Source organism: Phalaenopsis equestris, unplaced genomic scaffold (assembly GCF_001263595.1).
Source record: "Phalaenopsis equestris unplaced genomic scaffold, ASM126359v1 Scaffold000041, whole genome shotgun sequence".
NCBI classification, from domain to species: domain Eukaryota; kingdom Viridiplantae; phylum Streptophyta; class Magnoliopsida; order Asparagales; family Orchidaceae; genus Phalaenopsis; species Phalaenopsis equestris.
The window spans coordinates 532831-556168 of NW_018164483.1; the positions used below are offsets into that span (position 1 = coordinate 532831).

A 23338-nucleotide genomic window follows, 5' to 3' on the forward strand; every position below is an offset into this window, starting at 1 on the left:
CTCAAAAGATTAATTTCGAGCGCCATGTCACCTCCCAAAAGGGCTCTTCGGAGTGGTGGGCAGCCGAGAATTTAAATACTGTTTTTTGGCCCTACACCTAGCCGATGTGGGAATTTTTGTCCGTGACATTCACCTTCATCTAATCACGTGATGCCCTCGTCACCGATCGACTCCTCCGAGGGTCCCACTGGACCATGGATAGTCCACACACCTGACATGCATTAATCTCTGATACCACTTGTCACCTCCCAAAAGAGCTCTTTGGGGTGAAGAACAACCCAAGTCTTAAATACTATTTTTCGGCTCTATACCTAGCCAATGTGGGACTTTTTGTCTGTGACAGCTAGCTCTACCCTAAAAAAAAATATATATTATCAGGTCGGAATAGGGTTATATTCATGCTGGTTAATTATTTCCCCTAGAAATTGGATTTTTTTTATATAAATAATAAAATGTAATATTTTTTATTATATGATTTAGGTAATTTATAATTTTGCCCTCTATTGAAATAATTTTTTTGCCTAATACTTAATATATATATAATTTTATCCATCCTAAAAAATGATACTGCCCATATCTAATATTGAAAATAGGGTATATTCGAATAAATGTTTGAACAAAATCATATAAACATACTCATTTTTTGGTAAACAAATAGCTTGATAACATGCTAACCTAAAGATCATTAAATTGCCTAACTATTTACCTATGATAACTACCTACGTTGCAATATTATATTTATTTCTTAACATTTTATGCATTTTAAGCTCATTTATGCAGTAAGAGATATATTATATAGATTGATTTTTTAATTAATAATTAAATTTAACCAAGCTACTTAAATAATAACAAACAAGCAGCAAATTTTTCAATAAAATTTATAAATCAAAATATTTTAAATAATAAGGATATTGTTTAAGCTATTCGCATAAAGAATACAACTAGGTATGCTGCCCTAAACTCTAAACCGAATAATAAAACTACTAATAAATTTAAATTCTGATTTAAATCAAACTCAAATTAATTTTTTAAGAAAAAAAAAATGATTGAATGTATAAAATAATTAAGCACATTCACAAACAGCAATAAATAAATAAATAAATAAATAAATATATATATATATATATATATATAAATTATTGAATTTTAGATTCTTGTACACCAATAAATTTTTATTGATTTATATATGAAACATCTAAACATTCATATTTATTTCCATAAAACTCAAGAGTTGAACTCACATATCACAATATATACATATTAAGATATATTTCATTTTAAATAAAATAATATTAATACAATTGTTAATATGATTAAAACACTAAAGATCTAAGAAGTATTAAATAAAAGGGGCATTTAGAAAAATGACATCAAATTCTTATATATTTACATATCCACCACCTATACTTTTTTTTTTTTTTTTGCTTTTTTTACATTTACCACCCAAAACTTTTTTCATACCACATCAAAATACACTATTTTTACTGTCAAAAAGTAAAACACATTTTCAAGTATAGACAAGGTGAGACTGACATATATGTAAAAACAATTGAAGTTCAGGTGTGTTAGATATGTAAATACATGATAAGAATATGTGAAACTGACATATATGTCAAAAACCTGGAGTAAACTCAACTTAGCATCCATAATCATCCAACTTGTCAAATTTGTCACAAAATCGATCATGAAGCATACAAATGTTGGTGCCGACATGACAAATAGTTCCAAGCTACAGCCCTTGTCACCACAAATGTAGAGCAAAGCAACAACGAGTGGTACCTTGATAGTAGAGCGACTGAACACTTGACAGCTGAACCATAACATCTTCACAACACTCCGGTACTTGACAGCTGAACCATAACATCTTCACAACACTCAGAATTATCAAAACATCTCGTTGTTCGCAAACAGTTCAAGTTCAATTTGTTCGCTAAGTTAACGAGCCGAACACGAACAAAAATTTGTTTGTTCGTGTTGGGCTCATTTTGACTTGAAATAATTAGATTTACTACGAAGCTACAAATAATTATAATCAATTAAAATTATTAATTAAAAAATCAAATAAAAATAAACTAAATTATGTTTGAATGATGTTTTAATATAAATAATAAAATTTAAATTTAGTCCCAATCTTTAACATTCTACGGTTGCGTGATTAAGAATGTCAAAAAGATTATTTGTAAACAACTTGTATTCGGCTCGCTAAGCAAATGAGTCGAACACAAACACATTTTTTTCTCCAAAATATAAACGAACCGAACACGAACAGTTGCATTATTTAACGAGTCGAACACGAGTTGAGCCTGAGCTTGCTCGTATTTGGCTTGTTTACACCCCTAGCAACCGACAATAGCTTCTCATTACTCAAATTGGTGCACCATACCCACTCCCCAATGTAAGCTATACCTTTCCAAACTTCATCAAATTCCTCATTTAGCCTATAATCTTATCTTTGTCCATAAACTAACCAAACCAAATTCCTATTCTATCACATTCAGCTCCGATGGTTATCAAAATACCAATATCAACACCAATCGACCAATCCTTGAAGGTCCTTGTGTTCAAGGGCTCTATCCGGTGCAACCACCGACCTCCAAGAAATCTTCTCCAAATCTTGTCTCCAAATCTTGCCCTCGTCACAACTCAGCACATACCTGGTATCAACGGCTTGGCCATCCCTCACTCAACATGCAATCCCTCATAGCTTCTAGATTTACACTTTTATGCAATTCTCCTAAGCAATTACATTGTAAGTCATGTCATGTATGAAAGAGTCACAAGCTCTCTTTTTCTACTCCTAGTTCAAGATCCTTATATCCTCTTAAATTAATTCACTCAGATGTATGAGAACCTTCGCCAACTCCTTTACAAGCATATAAATATTTACTTAGTGTTTATTGATGACTTACACGCTATACCTGGATATATCTCTTTCGAAATAAAAAAAGAAACCACCCAAAAATTCATACATTTCAAATCTCTTGTGCAAAATCAACATCCTTACAAAATTAAATCAATCTGAACTGATGGAGGTGGAGAGCACATCAATCGAACCTTCCAATCCATAACCGATCAACATGGAATTCTATACCAATTCACATGTCCCTACACACCCAAATAAAATGGAGTCGTTGTAAGGAAACACCGCCATCTCATAGAAACATATCGCACATTCTCATGCAACACACTTCCTTACCACCTTCATTCTGGGCCGACACACTTGTCACCGCCACATATGTCATCAACCGCCTACCATCCAAAACCACAAACTCGAAATCCCCTTATGAACTTCTAAACAACTGTCCACCTCATCACGATCACCACAAAGTATTTGGGTGTCTTTGCTACCCATGGTTAAAACCCTACACTCCACACAAAGTAGCCTCATTCTCCACCCCATGTGTTTTTTTTAGCTATGCACCCTCTCAAAAAGGCTACCGCTTCCTAGACCCACCCTGCAACAAAATCTATATACCCCACCAAGTTATCTTTCATGAACAAATATTTTCATTTCATACCAACTCCCCCACCCAAACACCCTCGATTAACTCCCATACGTCACAACAGCCACTCCTCACCCCAACCTCAATCCTATCTAAACCACATATCCTAGTCCAAACCAGCCACTTCATCAACTCCTTGTCCGATCCTTCGCCACCCGAAATTCGACAACCCAGGGATCTACAACCCACCAACACATCAAACCAAGAACCTCACCCAACCGAACCTCCTCCTCAAGAACCACCAAACATCTCTACTCACCCAACGAAAACAAGACTACAAACCGACCACGTTAAACCACGCCAAATTCTAAACCTCACCCATCAAACCTTTAGCCCTCCAAATTCTAGATCTACAACCCACCAACATATCCGATCCTACATCTTACTCCTCCACTGCTAAACATTCTAAATGACGGGAGGCATTGCCTATGGAATTCCAAGCTCTCCAATCTCAAGGCACATGGATACTTGTTCCACCTTCTCCCCACTACGACATCCTTGGCTCTAAATGGCCCTACCACACCAAACTCAATGCTGATGGCTCCATCACTAGCTACAAAGCCCGCTTAGTTGCTTAAGGATACAAACAACAACACGGCCTTGAGTACACTGAAACCTTTAGCCCGGTTGCCAAACTACCCACCATTTGAGTACTCATAACCATTGCCCTCACCAACCAAACCGGATGTGTCCAACACATTTATCCATGGCCACCTAAGTGAAGCAATCTAGACACACAACCACAAGGCTTCATAGATCCCAATTTTCCCCATCATGTTTGTCTTCTCAAAAAGGCCCCCTATGTGTAAAACAAGCTCCACGTCAATAGTTTGCTACTCTATCCAACTACCTCCAAACTCTTGATTTCAAACCAAGCAACTCCGATCCATCTCTATTCTATCTCCACACAAATAACACCTATCTCTATGTGCTTATATATGAAGATGACATTCTCCTCACCGGGAAAAACCCTCATTTAATATACCATTCAAAAACTTCAGCCTTAATTCAACATGAAAGCACTCGGCACCCTCTCTTATTTCCTTGGCATTCACATTATCACCACCTCGTAAGGTCTTCACCCATCCCAATCAAACTAAGCCACCGAAATTCTTAAATCAGCGGGCAAACAAAACTCCAAAGCCGTCTCCAACCCCTGTCCATCCAAGCAATCGTTCACCCCCATTCGACACAACTCTCTCAAATCCCACCCCTATCACAAATTAGTTTGTTCTCTCCAATATCTAACACTCGCCCAGATCTCACTTCTGCAGTCAATGTAGCCTCTCGACACATGCAACATCCCACAAATCATGGTCAGCTCAAGCGAATACTTTGTTACTTAAACGGCACCATCCCTTGGCCTTCCAGTATTTCCGTCTCACCTTCATATGGCCTACTCGGATGCCGACTGGGCCGACAGCCCAACCGACAGAAAACCCACTGTCGTTTACTGCATTTTTATTGGCAGCACCCGTCTCCTGGTCATCCAAGAAGCAAGTTATAGTAGCTCGCTCCTCCACCGAAGCCGAATAGAGGGCTCTAGCTTCATCTACCGTAGATATTATATGGCTACAATGGCCGATTTCAACACACCTCAAACCTAACCAACCAAGCTATACCGCGACAACATCTTCGCCATTGCATTAGTAAACAACCCAGTATTCCATGCTCACACCAAGCATATAGAAGTTGATTGTCATTTCATCCTCGACTGCATTCAATAGCATCACCTCACAGTCCATCACACCTCTACGCATGATCAACTTGCAGATGTCTTCACCAAAGTGCCAACTTCAGATTTCAGGAACTGACGAATAAACTTACACTTCCTGCGAAACCATCAGTTTGAGCGGGGATGTAATAAACCCTGCTCCACTACCTTGCAACAGCCCCACCGAAAACAGCCTCGAAGAAAATCGGGACCGTCCACCATCAACAGCTTAAATCTAACCATCCATCCTAAAACAAACTTATTTACCGTATCTCCATGTATGATATTCCCTGTACAAAAGAATGCTGTAGAAAAATATGGATGAATGAAAAAAAGCTCTCTGAGTCTTCTCTCGGTTCTTCCTCTTCTTTTTCTTCTTCTTCTAATTTCTGTTATGCAACCACCAGCTAATATGTTTCCTGCATCTCATTAACTTCATCACAGGTGTGTTAGATATGTAAATACATGATAAAAATACAGTGTTCCGTAATGTAAATCTTCAATGTAAAAATACATAAAAATTCAAAGGCATGTCTTTCATGGCATCAAACTTCAGAAGTAGAAGTAGAAGATATAGAAGATAGCAGAGAGATTTAAGGGTGTGAGAGGGACTTAATTAACTTGCAGCTGTAGCGTGCAAAGAAGCTTCAGTTTCTACCATTAATGGCGCAGAAGAATTGTCAGATCCCCAAAATCTGAGAGATTTGAGGTCATCCTTAGCCATTAATATGGAGAACTCCTGATGGTCATAATGAGCGTCGCTCTTCCCTCCAAATTCCCTGGGAAGGATATTCTCATCAAAGTGCTTATGCATTAGCTCTATGCTCTCTTTGTTCTTTGGGTACACAAATTTCACCTTCTGAAAAGTTGTTGGGTCCATCAAGTATTTGACCACCTGCATAGGTAGTAGTAGGACAATGAGGAAATGAAAGTTTTTTATGGAGTTATGTTTTTACTGCGAGCAAGCTGAAAGCACTAACGGCATTTTCTATGAATGAAAATAGAAATGTGAACGTAGCAGTGAAGACTGAGGAAAGATAGTATTAGGAGCTGTGTGTCTGGGAAGGAGGAAGGAGGAAGGAGGAAGGAGGAAGGAGGAGAATAAAAAAAAAAAGAACTTCAATTTTTTTATTGTCGATCAATACTCAAATAAAATCCTACCTTATCATTCAAATTTAATTTTAACAGTCAATTTAAGGAAATGGTGTTGGAAAGGATGAGAATGAAATAAAATATAATTATTATGGGCTAAAAAGAGTGAGAGATAAACATATTAATTTTATATGAAGATTAACATATACAAAAAGAAAAGAAATATTACAAAATAAATTAATAAAGTTTATACATGGAAATTTTGAAAAGAAAAGTCACGAAATTCAAATCAAAATAAAAATATTTTGATTATTCAATACAAAATTTCAAAACATTCCAAAAGATGGCCAGTTTTAATGTTCCATGTAAAATCCGAATGTTATTTATTTATTTATTTTTATTTATTTTATTATTTGTTGCATCGATCTAATATCAAATTACAACAAGTGGTATCAAAGAAAAGTATTGATCTCGAAGATGGCAACAATGAAGTATAATATTCTTCGTTTAGATTGCAACGTTATATTTTCACTTTGGTAGGTTAAGATGCAACTTTTCTTAACGCGCAAATAGATCTAAACAATGTGCTACTTAGATTTGAAAGGATGTCCTCATCATGGACATTGAATAAGAAGAAACATAAAGATTGAAAGACTCTTTCTTAAATTTATCTTCATCTATCAAATCAAATTCTACATAATATTTTGAAGGAGAAGACCATTGTTGCGTTATGATTAAAATTAGAGCAATTGTGTATGACGAACAATTTGACAAATAAGTTGCACTTGAAGTGGTGTTTGCACTTTCAAAGCATGACAAAATGTGCATATGTTATATATAATTTATATGTCTTTTAAGGAAATCATATATATGATTTAGAAGCCATATAAGTTAAGTATGACAAAGAAGAATTAGTATTAATCTTGTTGTGCTCGCTTCCATCATCATATACAACAGAGAAATCATCTTCTATGGACGAGAAATATTTATTCTAGACGAAATATATGATGTTTTATTTTCTAAAGAGAAGATGAAGCTGCTTGTAATGAACCTGGTACTCAAGAAGAAGACATTCTCATTCGTGGTAGAGCTAAAGAGAGGAGTTCTGGTACTGATACAAAGAGTAGATCAAAATCGAAGAATAAGGATAAGATCTGAAATTACCCGCACGTTTGATGTGTCCTAACAAGGATTGATTTTCAACATATGAAACAATGTCTCAGGGTACCGTGTTAATGGGCAATAATGCTTCATGTAAGAATATCAATTTTGAAACTGTTAAAATTAAGATGTTTGATGGAATCATCTGAACACTTCGAAATGTGAGTCATGTCCTAGATCTGAAAAAGAAATTTAATTTCTTTAAGTACCATTGATGCTAAAAGGTACAAGTAGTTTGTTGTAGGTATGGTTTAAGGTCAACAAAGGCTCTCTTGTTATGATAAAAGGATAGAAGAAAACTATTGGACTACAGATTTTGCAAGGCTCTACAGTGATAAGCGATGTACCAGTTACTACTTCCATATCAAATGATGAAGCACAAAGAATTGGACATTTGCATCTTAGACATATGAGTGAGAATGTAATGTCTAAACTGAGCAGAGAGAACTTCTAAAAGGTCAGAATGTTACTAAATGGAAGTTCTGTAAGAACTATGTTTTTGTGAAATAGAAGAGAGTTAAATTCAATATTCACATTCACAATACCAAGGAAATACTACATACATTCTAATATTTGGAGACCATCTACAGTACCATCTGAAGATGGTGCCAAATATACGTTGACGCTCATTGATGATTTCTTCAAGCAGCAGAGCAATGTTTTTATCACTTTTAAGAAGTGGAAGCTTATGATCGAGAAGCAAACTAGAAGAAGATCAAAAGCCTTCGCACTGATATTGGATTAGAATTTTGTTCATAAAAATTTAATGTTTTTTGGTAAATCAAAAGAAATTATGATAAACATTACAGTTCGACACACATCTCAAAAAGATGGTGAGACGAAGCAAATGAACAAGACTATAATGAAGAAAGTGTGTTGCATACTCTTTAATACCAAGCCACCCAAGCCATTTTGTGCTGAAGCTGCTTAGCACTGCTTCCATTGTTGTGACAAGAAGACTCCATCTAACATTTGGTGAGGTAAACCTGTGAACTATTCTAATTTTAAAATTTTTGACTATCCTGTATATGTTCATATTAATAATGAAAATTAAACCTTAATTATATAAAGTGTATTTCTTAGTCATAAAATTGAAGTTAAAGGTCATAAGTTGTGGTTGTCTGAAAACCAACAGAGTGATCATTAGTAGAAATGTTGAATTTGATGAGTTTGTCATGTTACATACAGTACCTACTATAAAATATATGGGTGAAGATCATAAGATGTAGCAGGCAAGTGGAGCTTCAGATTGATATAGGTATATCCTCGAGCATAACTTCTAAGTCAAATTCAAATAATCACCGTGATGCTACATTCCCACAAACAGGACAACAACCATCGCAATATTTTATTGCTAAGAATAGAACAAGAAGAGAAATTAAGTCGCCTCAAAGGTATAGTGAGGCTAATTTGGTTGCTTATGCTCTAAATATAGCTGAAGGTATCAATTTTAATGAAGAAGTGGTGAATTTAGTTGACTCGAGTAAGTGGATGATTGTTATGCAGGACTAGATTGAATCCCTACAAAAAATAAGATTCCCTACAAAAAAATAAGGCTTTGGATTCGATAAATCTGCCTCAAGGCAAGAAAGTTGTTTACTGCAAATGGGTGTTTAAAAAGAAGGAAAGTGCACAAGGAGTTGAAGATGCCCGACATAAGGGTAAGCTTGTTGAAAAGGGATTAAATCAAATTCCAGGTGTAGACTTTACATATATATTCTCTATGGAGGTCAACATAGTTCAATTCGAGCTTTACTTGGCATTATGACTAAGCATGATCTTGAGCTTGAGCAGTTAGATGTAAAGACTTTATTTTTGCATGGAGAGCTTGAAGATGACATCCATATGTAGCTGCTTGAGGGCTTTGTAATTACAAGAAAAGAAGATTGTGTTTATTTGTTAAGAAAATCTTTTTATGGTATGAAACATTCCCTTAGATAATGGTATAAGAAATTTGAACAATTCATGATTGCTCATGAGTTTAAGAGAAGTGGCTATGATAGTTGTGTTTACTTCAACAAAAATAATAACTGATCGTTCATATGTTTGCTTTTACATGTCGATGATATGTTGATAGCTGCTAAAAATAAAGAAGACATCAAAATGTGAAAAACTCAACTTAGCAGTGAGTTTGAGATGAAAGGGTTGGGAACTACTAAGAAAATACTTAGACATAAAGCTTCAGATTTATAGAAAGACAAGTAAGTTATTTCTGTCTCAGAAAATATATATTGAGAAAGTTCTACAAATGTTAAATATGTAGAATGACAAACCTATAGTACTACATTAGCAATGTATTTAAGACTCTCATCAGCTTTGTGTTCACAGTCAAATAATCAGATTTAGTCTATGTCTCGACTTTCATATTCTAGTGCAGTGGGATCTCTCATGTATGCTATGATTTGTTCTCGTCCAAATTTATTATATATAGTTAGTGCAGTTAGCACATATATGAGTAATCTATCACATCCCATCATATTTTTTACTTGGGATCATTGTGAATTACAACAAAAGAATGTAAGAGTTTATATTTTAGTTTAGAGGATACATGTCTGGTATATTTGCAAGTCAACAAGTTTCAAATTAATAAAATATAATTTTTTTAGTGATAAACATATGTGAAAATATTTTTTCAATGTAAGCGAAATTTGGATGATCAAGATGAGAATGTCTTTCAACTAAAATAGGCTTAGAATTGGCAATTAGATTAATAAAATATGAACTATACTCAGAAATACAATTTGACGGATGATCTATCTACGAATGAGGTTATTTCCTTTGAGCGAATATAGATCACCATTCATCTCAACAATGTTAATCACCTTCCCCGAATCCACTAACTAAAAATCACAAAAAATTGGAATAAAACTTAGTCAGTCATTTTAAGTCATGAGTACGTTTGTTGATTGAGAGTAGATTGTATTCTAATTTTTTAACATAAAGAACAAAGAAGAGGAGAAGATCCTTTGTCAAATTCACTTAACTAATTCCTTCCAGTGGAGAAGTTCCTTTCCTCCCTTTGAACTTCTGCAAATTCCTTCCGGATGGTAGGAAGGCGTTTAATTCCCATGATTCTCCCCCGACTTCATCCAAGTCTTTATTGAGGCCAAAAAGAAATTTGATGGTCCTCTTTTGTTCAATAATCTTCTTATACAAGGAAAAGTCATCAGGCATTTCTAGGAATAAACCTCGTACATGTCTATATGCAACTAACAACCTGTCAGTGTTAAAATATTGATTAACACTTTTCCCCTTGTCATAGATCATATAGTCTGATCTCAGTCTCAAATAGTTCTAAAGAGTTTTCAACGCTATAATAAGTTTTATGTGCAGCCTCTCATATTTTTTTGGTTGTCCTATGTAGCGATAAATTTTCTCCAATCTCTATGGTCATGGAATTTATTAAACATGACATAACTAAGTGGTCGTAAGTTTTCTAAGCCCAGTAATTAGAATTTATTATTTATGGAGCCAAAATTTTACCTGTGAGATGTCCATCTTTTTCTATACCACAAACGTACATGAAGACTGATGCACGGATTTTTGTTGTGTTTCTTTTCTAAATATTTTTCAATATTACAAAACACACAAGACAGCTCTAATAATAAATATGCAATTCAATCCTAATAAAAATAACTTTAGTAAAAATAATTTTATCTTTTAAAATCTTTAAACTACCAAACCCATAATAATAACGCAGATATATTTACCACTCAAGTAATAAATGACACTAATGGAGTCCTGAGTATCGATCCCACATGGAAGTTGGAAATGCTTATGGCTTATAATGTAAAACACAAAATTCAAACTACAAAATTTAAGTACGAAGTTCAAATCTAAAATAATTGAGTGTATGCTAAATAAATGCAGTTAAAAGAATTAAGTTAACTAAACTAATTGCTAAACTTCAAAAGCAAACTTCTATAAATTAAATAAAGTTTCTGTGACGAAGAGTTCAAATTTAAGAAAACATCATTCCCCTTTGAAATGAGTATATGAATTGTGAAGATATTAAAATCATTTAAATATATATATATATATATAATTGTACTGTGTCAAATAGGAGCAATCCTATTCTTTACCCTCTTTCAAATGTATAATCCAGAGTTCGATCCCTAATTTTGTGGTTAGGTTGGGAGAATACCGGCTCTCACTCCAGAACTCCCACTTCTCCCTCGACTGAGCAGTAACAATCTCACATTAGTTTCTAATCAACTTGACCAAATTGGAGATTTTAATCTATCACCTTAAAATCACCAATTTTGCATTCAACAAAATATATTTCTCTATTAATTTGCACTCAACCCCATTAATTAAATTCTCACCCATGGAATTGAATGCGACTCTCACAATGTTGTAGAAATTATAGCTTTTTTGGATCAAATGTTTCTCAACACATTTTAACATTTTAATTAGCTAGATCAAAAGTAAATGAAGATCGGAGTTTAAATCATCACAAATTATTGATATTTAAAACTGTATAAAAAAATATATTTAAAAATTGATATTTAAAACTGTATAAAAAAATAAATTCTTCAAAAAACCATATCTCAGAGTAGGGAGAAGGATAAAGAAGACTACTCAGAATTCATGAGAAAGAAACAACAAAACACGGATTATATATATAAAAATAAGTTTACAAAACAAAGAAGTTTACAAGTTTACAAAACAAAGAAATAAAAGACAATTTATCTCACAATCATTCTCAAGCAAAATTCCTAGAAGTTCTCTTTAAGCACTTTCCCTCTTTACAAGCACCGTCAATTCTCTCTTGGAAATGTAATGAAGAAAAAATCTCTCACTTGCCCTCTCCTCTTACACCCCTTGAAGAAAATCTCCAAGTCCTTCACTCTCTCTCTTACTTGCCTCTCTTTCTTCTCCACCAAACCTCTCTACTCGCCGCTCTCTTCTCCACTGAACCTCCCTACATGCCACTCACTTCAACCCTAGACTCCCTCTTTTTAATTAGTGGTTGCCTCCTCTCAAAAAGAATTCAAAATTCCTTCCCAAATTCTCTCCAAAATTCACACATTTTGAATCCCAAAAGATATGTCCATTCATTCAAGAGGCATATCCCTTCATTAAAGAGCCTTCCAAAGTGTCTATATGCATTGAATCACTCCATGAGGCATTTGAAACATTTGAAGCCTTCAAAATCCGCTCAAAATTCGTCCCAAACCGCCTTAATTCATCAAGTATTGTCTCTAGCGCCTCAAGCGCCAAGTTACTTAAGTCTGCGTTATTCTAGGTTCTGGAGTTTTAGGCGTTAATTCTCTGTATAATGACGTTTCAGGCGCCAGTTCTGGCGCTTCAAGCGCCAGCTTTCTGTACTTCAGGCGCCATAATCATAAAATTTTTTATTTTGGCTCCAAATTTTCTTATTTTTGCTACTTTTGCTCCAAATACCTAAAATTGATATAGCTGCAACAAAAACATGAAAAAACCATTCTTTAATGTGCAATATCACAAAAAATAAGCATAAAATATATACTTAAAATAACACATTATTTTGGTGTATCAAAGACGGACTGAGAACATCGAAGAAAATTCTAACTATGCATTTTATGGTTATTAACTAGATGGGATGAGTTGATAGGTACATTGGGCACTGAATATATAGGCTTAGGTCTAGAGGTGACTTTAGATGAAGAAGATTGTGGGGCTGCACGTAAAACAAGTAGAAAAAGGTTTGCAACCTTTTTGTAGTTATTTCACTATATTGGCTGCAAACCAATAAATAAATAATAATAAAAAAAAGATTTGAGCCACTTGGCACATTTACTCGAGCAACCAAACAGTTAGGAATGCAAACCATAATAATATAAGAGAGAGAAAAGTATTTACCTTCCAAAAAGTTTCAAAGATTCTCGGAGGATTATAAAGAAAAGCAACAGCAAGCCTTTCAGGATAGTGATTTTGCAAGACATTTATTGTTTCTCTTGCCATCCTTATCGGGACTGAGTTGCTTAGAGACCATCCTCCAAAATCTATCAGCCACACCATCTGCTCTTGACCCTCCGGTAAATTGAGAATTGCATTCTCGAAGAGATAAACCAGATGACGGAGTTGATTATCATGCGACGACGTGTTCTTCAAATAAGTACATATTTTCGCTTAGGCGATGAATACATGAAATATCTTTCATGAAAAAGAGAAGTTTTACCTGTTTTCCTGGTCTCAGCACAAGAACAGTCCTGTCATCCCTGTCATGAAAATTTGCTCTGTACACCTTTCCAGTCTCGCCTTCCATAGCAACATCTTGCTAAAACATTTAAATAACAATGGCGAATAATATTGACAAATATTCCAGCATTTTCGTATGAACAAGGGCATCAGACAAAAGAACTTACCCAACGAATTTCCTCAGGCTTATAGACTGATCTCCACTTCAGAGTATCTTCCAGCATTTTCTTCGACTTCTCAACATTCCAGCTACGAGCAACCAAGTATCTTCGAAAGCATGCATCGGAGCAGAACTGCTTGCTTCTTCCAGTTATGGGGCCAATTGCAGATTTTAACTCACTGATCTGTGTTATGAAAGGATATGATTATACACAAGATGGCATAATCTATTTACATAAGCATGAGATGATTAATACAGTAACTAAAGGATAGGATGCTTGTTTCAATAAAATGCATCAAATTTTCTAGTTTGAATAACCTTTGGAAACAAGTTAAAAAGTTTGACTCCATGACACATTACTACAGGTTAGGTAATTTCTGCACATATTAATTCATCAATGCATTAAATTGTAGGGGTTTTACGAACCACCAAATTCTTATGTATTTACAAATTGAACATCTAAATTTTATTTTTTACATTTACAACACCCAAATCTTTCATATCACATCAAAATTACCACCTTTTTTACTTTAAAAAAGTGAATTATGTATTTTCATACATAGGTAAGTTGTCATGCATGTAAAAGTTGAAATTTTAGGTGTTAGATATGTAAATACATAAGTGTTTGGTGGCATGCATGTAAATCTTCCTAAGTTGTCCAGCCAATACAAATAAATCAAGCAAGGCATGCATATGAGCACAAATGCTGAACAACAATACGGCTTTTGTTAAATCCTTTTAAGACATAGGGTCTGATATTGTTTGTGAGTGCATGCAACCCAGTAGTGATCTTGTATCGTAATAGTAGAGAGAGAGAGAGAGAGATGAATTAGAGCCTTGAGATGGAACCTTAGGAAAAGTATTAAATTCTTATCTCTGGAAAGCTGTAAAAGTCAGGCTTTTCGGAAATTCCCTGAGGGAGAGCGAGAGAGAGAGAGAGACACACACACACACCTTACTCTCACCCCACCCCCTTTTATATCAAGCAGGAATAAATGAAATCATGCATAATAAAGAGTTTTTTTCTTCACAATGTTGTAAAGAAGGAAATATTATATTTGCATGGATTCTTTCCTTTTAGCTGAATATTTAGATTAGGAATATGTATTCATTAAGTTACTTAAAATAGATTATACAAAATATTATGTACCTAAAAATATTATGTACCTAAATTATTTATTGGAATGAAAGCAAAGGAAAATACATTCAGCCTATTTGCTCGAAATATTGACATGGTATCATCAGCCTATTTGTTCAGCCTATTTGCTCGAAATATTGACATGGTATCAGAGCTTTCATTGGTCTGAATCTTTGGAATTCTAGTTTTTGCTATCGTTCGACTGCTTCCTCGTCGGAGCGCTCGTTCTTGTCGTTGAATTCTGCGGCAACTTTGTACACTTTGTTTGAGTTCTGCCGCGAGCCGATATTTGACTTCAATTGGTCTCTTTGTTATCTTCACTGGCATCTTCGACCGCTTTCTCGCCGGGAGGAGCGCTCGTTCTTGTCCTTGCTTGAGTTCTGCGACATCGTCGTCCACCTTGGTCGGAGTCCCTGGAAAACCGCTACTCCTCTGTCAAGCCAGATCCTCTCTGCAGCGACCTGCGTTTGTTCTCTGTCGCGATCCGCTTTATCGTGATATGTCTGTTCGTGCTACATTATGTCTGCTCGTCCCGCTTTGCCACAATCCTTCTGCTCGTCCCGCAAATCCTTTTCCCTTTTCCGCGTCTGCTCATCCGCGTCTGCTGCAAACCCTTTTCCGTCGCAATCCATCTTTTCCGACCGAGCCCTTTTCACGTTGATTTAAGATCAACAATTTGGATTTTTTTTTTTGGATATCTTGGTTTTCTTTAATTTTTTTGGTTGAATTTGATTAACGAAAATTCTATTTAAAATGACTTCTGAAATCTTAGATATTAGATTTACGGAAAAAAAAATTATGTCGTATGTGAATTTCAGCTCAGAATGTTCCTAAAAGGAAAGGAGCTTTGAGGCCATATTGATGGGACTTCCCCAGCTCCTACTGAGGCAAAAGATCTTGGTCAATGGGAAGCAAAGGATGCTCAGATTGTTTATTGGATTTTTGGATCTATTGAGGCTCATATGGTGAACAATTTACGATCCTTTGGCACAGCTAAAGAAATGTGAGAATACTTGAAGCACATTTAAAATGAAGATAATTCTGCGAAACGTTTCCAATTGAAACTTGACATGAGTAATTATAGTTAAGGTAATCTTTCAATTGAACAATATTATTCTGGCTTTCTAAATTTATGGAGCGAATATACTTGTATTATCTATGCTAAGGTGTCAAAGAAAAACTTAGTCAATCTTCAAGTTATTCATGAAGAAAGTTGTTGTGATCAATTTTTAATGAAACTAAGACCTGAATTTGAAACTGCTCGACTGGGTTTGCTGAACAGAGATCCGGTTCCTTGTTTGGATGTTTACTTTAGACAATTACTGCGCGAAGAATAAAGATTGGTGACACAGACTACTATCAATACAACAGGTGGATCATTAAAAATAATTAATATGACATATGCTGCTAAGACCAAAGGGAAGGGACCAGTGCAATGCTATAGCTGCAAGAAATTTGGTCATATTGCACGGAATTGTGAAAATAAGGCATGTACTTATTGCAAGCAAAAGAGACATACTCTTACGGAGTGCCCTAAACGACCCCAAAACCGCAAACCACAAGCAACCACGGTATTTGACACTCACAATCCTACCACGACATCCACAGTTGCTGACAATAATAAATCAGCTGTCACACTATATATGGTTCAATAGATGATCCTTTCTGCCTTTTCTGCTCTCGGCCTTCAAGGGAAAGATAAAACTATTACTTCTGTTCCTTCTCCTTGGTTTATTGATTCAGGCGCCACAAATCATATGACTGACACAACTTACCTATTGCATAACCAACAACCGTACACTAGTGCTCAACATATTCAAGTTGCTAATGAACATAATATTCTAATTACGACAGTTTGTGATATTAACTCCTCCTTCAGACATGTCTTGATTTCTCCTAAATTATCTACTAACTTACTCTCTGTTGGTCAAATTGTGGACAATAACTATGATGTGCATTTTTCTCGTGATGGTTGTATTGTACATGATCAGGTGTCGGGGAAGATGATAGCGAATGGGCTTAAAGTAAGCGGAGTATTTTCATTACAATTCATTGTTCCTCAGAATATTTCATTAGCATCTTCAATTGTTGAGAATAATGCGGGCATATGACATAAAAGATTAGGTCATCCCAATGATATGGTGTTGAAGCATTTATGTAAAAGTGATGTTTTTTATTTTACATATAAGAATTTAGTAGTTGATTGTTCTGTTTGTAAACTTGAAAAAAGTGAGACATTACATATTCCTATTTCAGGCAGTAGTGTCAATAAATGTTTTGATATTATTCGTAGTGATGTTTGGGGAATCACACCAGTTATTTCATATGCTCAATACAGATATTTTGTTACATTTATTGATGGTTACAGAATATTTACTTGGATCTATTTTTTACGTTAAAAAACAGAAGTATTTACTGTTTTCTAAACATTTTTAGCATATATTGAAACTCAGCTCTTCGCTTACATTAAAATCATACGGTTTGACAATGGCGGTAAATACATGTCTCATGAGTTTCAAATATTTCTACATAACAAAGGTATTGTTTCACAACGTTCATATCCCTATACACTACAACAAAATGGAATTGCTGAAAAAAAAATCGACATCTATTAGATATTGTACGCACATTACTGATAGAATCTTTTGTCCCAACTAAATTTTGGACTAAAGCTTTTATTTATGGTAGTTTATCTCATTAATCGTTTACCATCACAACAATTGAAGTATGAGTCTTCTTACTATCGAATTTTTGATAAACATCCTAATTATCATACACTACATACTTTCGGATGTGTTTGTTTTGTTCATCTACCTGCTCATAAACGTCAAAAGTTGATAGCTCAGTCAGTACGATGTGCCTTTATGGGGTACAGTCTTAATCATAAAGGTTTAATCATAAAGAATCATAAAGGTTTTGGGTGTTATGATTCGATTAAAAATCGGTGACATATTTCTCGGAATGTGATTTTCTTTGAACATGAATATTACTTTTAGCATCATGTGTCGACATCAAATATAGTTATATTTCCACAATTTGATAATTCTTCTGCTGATAAACGGTTTAAGCCGAACATTGTCTACATAAGCCCCCTTCACCTTCAATCCTCCCTGACCCTGATCCAGAAATTGCTCCAATTAGTATTCGACGATCAACCCGACGTATCCGTCGCTCCACTGATACTTATTTGGAAGTAAATATCAAATATCAACAGAATGATGGTGACTTTCTATCTAAACCATCTCTATATCGATAAATGGTTGACAGTCTCAATTATCTGACTATTACAAGTCCTGATATTTCATTTGTTGTGCAACAAGTTAGTCAAGTTATGCAAGCACCTACACATTTTCATTTAGCCGCAGTTCGACGTACTATTTGATATTTGAAAGATACTTCTTATCGTGTTTTGTTCCTTTCTGCGGAGTCTCCTATGGCCTTAACAACCTATAGTGATGCCGATTGGACTGGTTGTTCTGATACACACCGTTCTATTACTGGATGGTGTATATTTCTCGACAACTCTTTAATCTCTTAGAAGAGCAAGAAATAAGATCGAGTGTCTAAGTCATCTACTGAATCAGAATATCGTGCTATGTCATTTGCTTGTTCCGAGATTATTTGGCTTCGGAGCGTGTTGGCTGAGCTTGATTTTCCTCAGCTTAAGTCTACTTCTCTTCAAGCAGATAATACTAGCGCTATCCAGATTGCTACGAATCCCGTCTTTTATGAGCGCACGAAACACATTGAAGTGGACTGTCATTCCATTCGAGAAGCCTATGAGGATGATATTATATCTCTTCCTCATATCACTTCTGATCTTCAAACGACTGATACATTTACTAAGGCTCTTTCTCAACAACGTCATCAATTTCTTGTCAGCAAATTGATATTTTTTAATCAGCCAGCATCAATTTGAGGGGATATCAAGCCGAAATAAATGAAATCAGACAAAATAAAGAATTTCCGTCTTCACAATGCTGCAAAGAAGGAAATATTATATTTGCACGAATTCTTTCCTTTTAGCTGAATATTTAGATTAGGAATATGTATTCATTAAGTTACTTAAAAATAGATTATACAGAATATTATGTACCTAAAATAGAGTGTACAGACTATTATTTATTGGAATAAAAGCAAAGGAAAAGGGATTCAACCTATTTGCTTGAAATATTTGCACATTATACAGAAGGGAGAAATGCAATAAAATAATAGATGTAGTACATCTCGTATTGTACGATGCCCATCCCTTGTGTCTTGATAAAAAGTCTGTGATGGAGTGTTGGGGGTTGCCAGTAAGACACCCATCTCTAGCACATAGGTGAGAAGATCGAGTCTCAAGTGTCGAGCGTCATTTCTAATAATGGAATAAAAAATATTCTTACTAGTCATGATGGTCTCCTCTGATAGTCGCCCTTGCACAAGAGAAACTGTCACTTTGAGAGGAATGAATATAACTAGATCGACAGGTGGACTCGAATTAGTCACTTCGGTAGGTGGGTCTGATTCAACAGCTTTAATAGGTGAACCCGATTCAGCCACTTTAACAGGTGAGCTCGATTCAGCCACTTCAACAGGTGGACCCAATTCAACAACTTTGATAGGGGGGCTCGATTCAATAAGCGAAAAATTTTGTATACTAGTATTTGTGTATACATTTAGTTCTCTGATTCTCTCGACTCTTCAATTAGATTTTCACAAGAAGAATGAGAGAATTAAGATCATTTTATCTCTTTGAGATCTTTGAAGCGAGGGCAAGACTTATCTCGGGAATAAGTCCTTGTAGCCTTGGGGGCTTATCGGTTTATCCTACGAGGAATTGAACTTCCCTATTATCAATAACATTTTAGGACTGCCCTTCGCTTGGGGGGCACTCTGTGCTTCTCCTACAGGGAGTAGTATTTGGAATTATGTTGATGGTTCAGATCCAATCTTTCCTCAGGTGCCTTGGCTCTCATGTCGAAATGATTCATTCCTATTTACATATCCTACCTATTGAGATCTGCTAGGTGTCCTATTTCTATTCGCTTGGATGGTTATGTTTTGAAAAAACAAGTTCAAGAATAGTCTGTATTAGGGTATCTTGTTTTTTACATCGTTCAAACTGCTTCAAGAAATAAGTAAAAAAGTTAAGTTAGAGATCATAAATGATATTAATTGTGATATTTATTTAAGTTTAAATGAGTGCGCTCCCTCTGGGATTTTTATAGGTTTGCGTAGGAACAAATGCATATCCATGTGTATTCCAATGGACGTTTTTCCCTTTAAAGGGAAGCAAGGTTTTATTGGAAGAGAAGAGGATCTCACTCATTCGAGTGAATGAGACTCTTGCAAGAGACTCGTTTGAAGGCGGAAGAAAAGTCGCAATTGAACTTAGAGGCAGAGCCTTGGAAGAGAGTCAAAACGTCTGAGGAGAAAGGAATCTTTGAGGGAGATTGCTCTATAGGTCTGTTGAAGAAGGAAACAACTTCTTATAACCCTTTTAGGCAGCCTTTCGAAGGGAAAGTTTGATGAAAGAGGAGTCCTCTAATGAACTAGAGATTTGTTTATCGGAGAAAATGCCCCTCAATTTGACGATATGGTGGAGGTGCACCTTTTTAAAGTGTCAAAAGCGTTGGAGCAACATTTTGTTGTGGCATTGATTAATCCAAACTCTCCTATTGAGAAGATACTAGATGTGTATTCATTGTTTTCGTGCTTTCAGGCTTTATAAATCCTTTCTTTTGCTTAGATGACGATGTTGCGGGTGAATTTAAAGGTCAAACTCCTTATTTGGATGGGATTTTAGAGGATCATGTACAAATGGGGGTTAACTCCCCCAGAGGTCATGCTTCCAATGATAAAATTTCAAACCGTAATAGTGACTATATTGTCTCTTGATGGTAATGTAGCACGAGATCCGGAGCTTCTTTCCTTGAAGAATATGATAATTTTTTGCCTTCACACACACTGATGGATCAGGATGTGATAGAGCTCAGAATGGATAAGACTGAGATCACGGGTCCACTCGGAATGGATGATTCTGTTGAAGATATTTACGATGCTGTAGAAATGAATGAACAAGGTCTTACCAAGCTACGGTCGCACGATTTATCTTCTTTCTATTTTTGGGGATCAAAGAATGTCAAATGATTGCATCATCGAGCTAGAGGGCGAATTGGCGGAGGCCAAGCTGGAGACTAGTCCAAGCCGAAGGCTAGGGAGCTATTTATTAACCTGAATTTCCAGGAATAGAGGATAGATTTTGAAACAGAGATTTCCTTGATTCGACAAGAGTTGGAGGCTGAATCAGCCCTACGTCAACAACGTGAGGAAGAGATGACTGAAGCCCTCCATAAGATAGAAGCTATGGAGGCTAAAGTGATGCTTATCAAGCAGCGTTTAATTACATGGCGTTGATTGGATGGTAATCCAGCGCCTCCTCCATTCATGGACCACTGATGTCGATGATATATAAAAATATATATATTCAACCATTCTTCGAATATAATGGCTTTATGCCATATTGGATGATGTTTTGTTTTTGTCATCAAATTTCTTGTTTATGTTTCATAATTGATGATTCCTTTGGAATTTGTATCTGCTAGGCTCTTTGTTGCATTTATTAAAAAGATGACGATTCATTCTCTACTAGTTTTGATGCCTCCCAATATGTACACTTTCTTCAAGAAAGTTTGATGGCATCAGGTTTTGGAAAGAAATGAGGGTCTCTTCCACCGACAAAGCTTCAAAGAAGTTCCTGAGCAGAAGATGATCATGTGGCGCGGGCTCAGTCAGATCATGTTTATGATAATGTCGTGACTTGGAAAGCAGAAGGCGGGAGGACATTCCTAATAAGGTATATGATCATTAAATGTGTTTATTACAAACAATTTTGTTCTAGTTTGCAATTTCCATTATGTGCAGAACTAATCGACATCTTGAACTTCTTTGGGCTTGTTCTTGCACATATAAACCTAACTCTATGGCGACTGTGATGGCGGTCATTATGTACGCCAGTGTTGGAGCAATTACTAGTCAACGGACTTGTTTCTCCATGTTTTCTAGGTGAAGACGTAAAAGGATGACTTGGCGGTGTTCTCATCATTGTTGAAAACAATAGGTTTGGTCAACAACATGCCAACCAATTTGAAGAAGCGCTTTTGTTTTGCCGGTAATTGGAGCGGTTCGAACATCTCCATGAGATGTAGCGCATAGGGAGGGAGATGCATGACAACTTGGAGCTAATCGAGAAAGAAAGAGAAATTTATGATCTTCTAAGGAAAGCAAAAATCAATATTGTTTATTATAATTTTCCCAAGTTTTATAAAGAGTAAGATGAAAGGTAAGGATATATTCTATCAAGTTTTGAGAATTATAGTCATTAATTAATAGTTAACATGAATTGTGTAGCCTATGGTGTAGGTGAGAATCAAAGATCAGGTCTGTGTCTGGCTGACCATGTCGTTGTGATCCAAAGCTTACATGTGTCTGTTAATGTTGCAGGATTGTCATCTTTAATAGAGCTTAAATTCCATGAAGAGGGGGATGAGGAATATGTTCCTCAGACGGTTCCTCGTCGAGTGGCGGCTCATGCTGCTCACCTCAAAGCATTGATGATAGAAGGGCCTTCGAAGAGCTCTCTGGTAGCTTGTGTAGCACCTTCAATGCTGAAGGGCAGAGGAAAAAATGTTCTGGAAAAAAGGAAATTGTCTAAGCTAGCTAGCTCCGTGCTTGGATTAGATGAAGTCTAGAGAGCTTGGACTGATGCGCGAGAGAGTCCTTCAGTGGAGGTTCTGTGGGTTACTCCGGCTATGGAAGACCAAATTATGATGACGAATAAAGACAGAAGTCAAGCATTTGATCTAACTAAAGATTGATCTCCTGAGAGATTTTTTTTGCCATTAGCATTCCAACTGGCCCCGATCATCATCGTGAAGAATATGAGGAAGGTGGCGCGAGACATTGACCAGGAGGACCATCACATCTCAATACTTGGAGAGCTTGGCATCCTCATAATAAAGAGCCTATATCGCCAATGCATCTCACCGGGCTCTCACAAGGGAGAAAAGATTTTAGAAATATCTGAGCTGACTTAGAGTAAGGGTCTATTTGGGGAACCTACAGCTTATCCAGATAAACAGTTTATCCTGATAATATGTTGATCAACAACTTATTATGATAAGCTGGTTGGTTGTTTGGTTTGTCTGTTTGAAAAACAACTGATTCTGGATAAATGAACATTCTGCCCATATTTTGAATACGTTGTTTATCTGTTTAGTTTATGCATTTGGAAAACAACTAATTTACAGCTTTTGCTGCATAAATGCCCAATTTAGCACGTAGCTCTTGGGTTGTTTGTAACAAAACTGTAATGGCCTCTAATAGCATGCAAACAAACTGGCCTT

The 23338-nt window shown here is 35.8% G+C and overlaps 1 protein-coding gene across 3 annotated transcripts in view; it reads right to left on the reverse strand.

The window, feature by feature from the left end:
• Window positions 1-5697: 5697 nt before the first annotated feature.
• LOC110019044 (random slug protein 5-like) overlaps window positions 5698-23338 on the reverse strand; it is a 43151-nt gene continuing 25510 nt past the window's right edge. For all 3 annotated transcript variants that reach the window (XM_020716567.1, XM_020716568.1, XM_020716569.1), the window contains exons 3-6: window positions 13821-13997; window positions 13634-13732; window positions 13315-13560; window positions 5698-6112 (exon numbers count right to left, since the gene is read on the reverse strand). In XM_020716567.1, coding sequence (XP_020572226.1) covers window positions 5834-6112; window positions 13315-13560; window positions 13634-13732; window positions 13821-13997 — 801 coding nt within the window. In that variant the 3' untranslated portion in view covers window positions 5698-5833. The remainder of the gene's footprint in view (window positions 6113-13314; window positions 13561-13633; window positions 13733-13820; window positions 13998-23338) is intronic.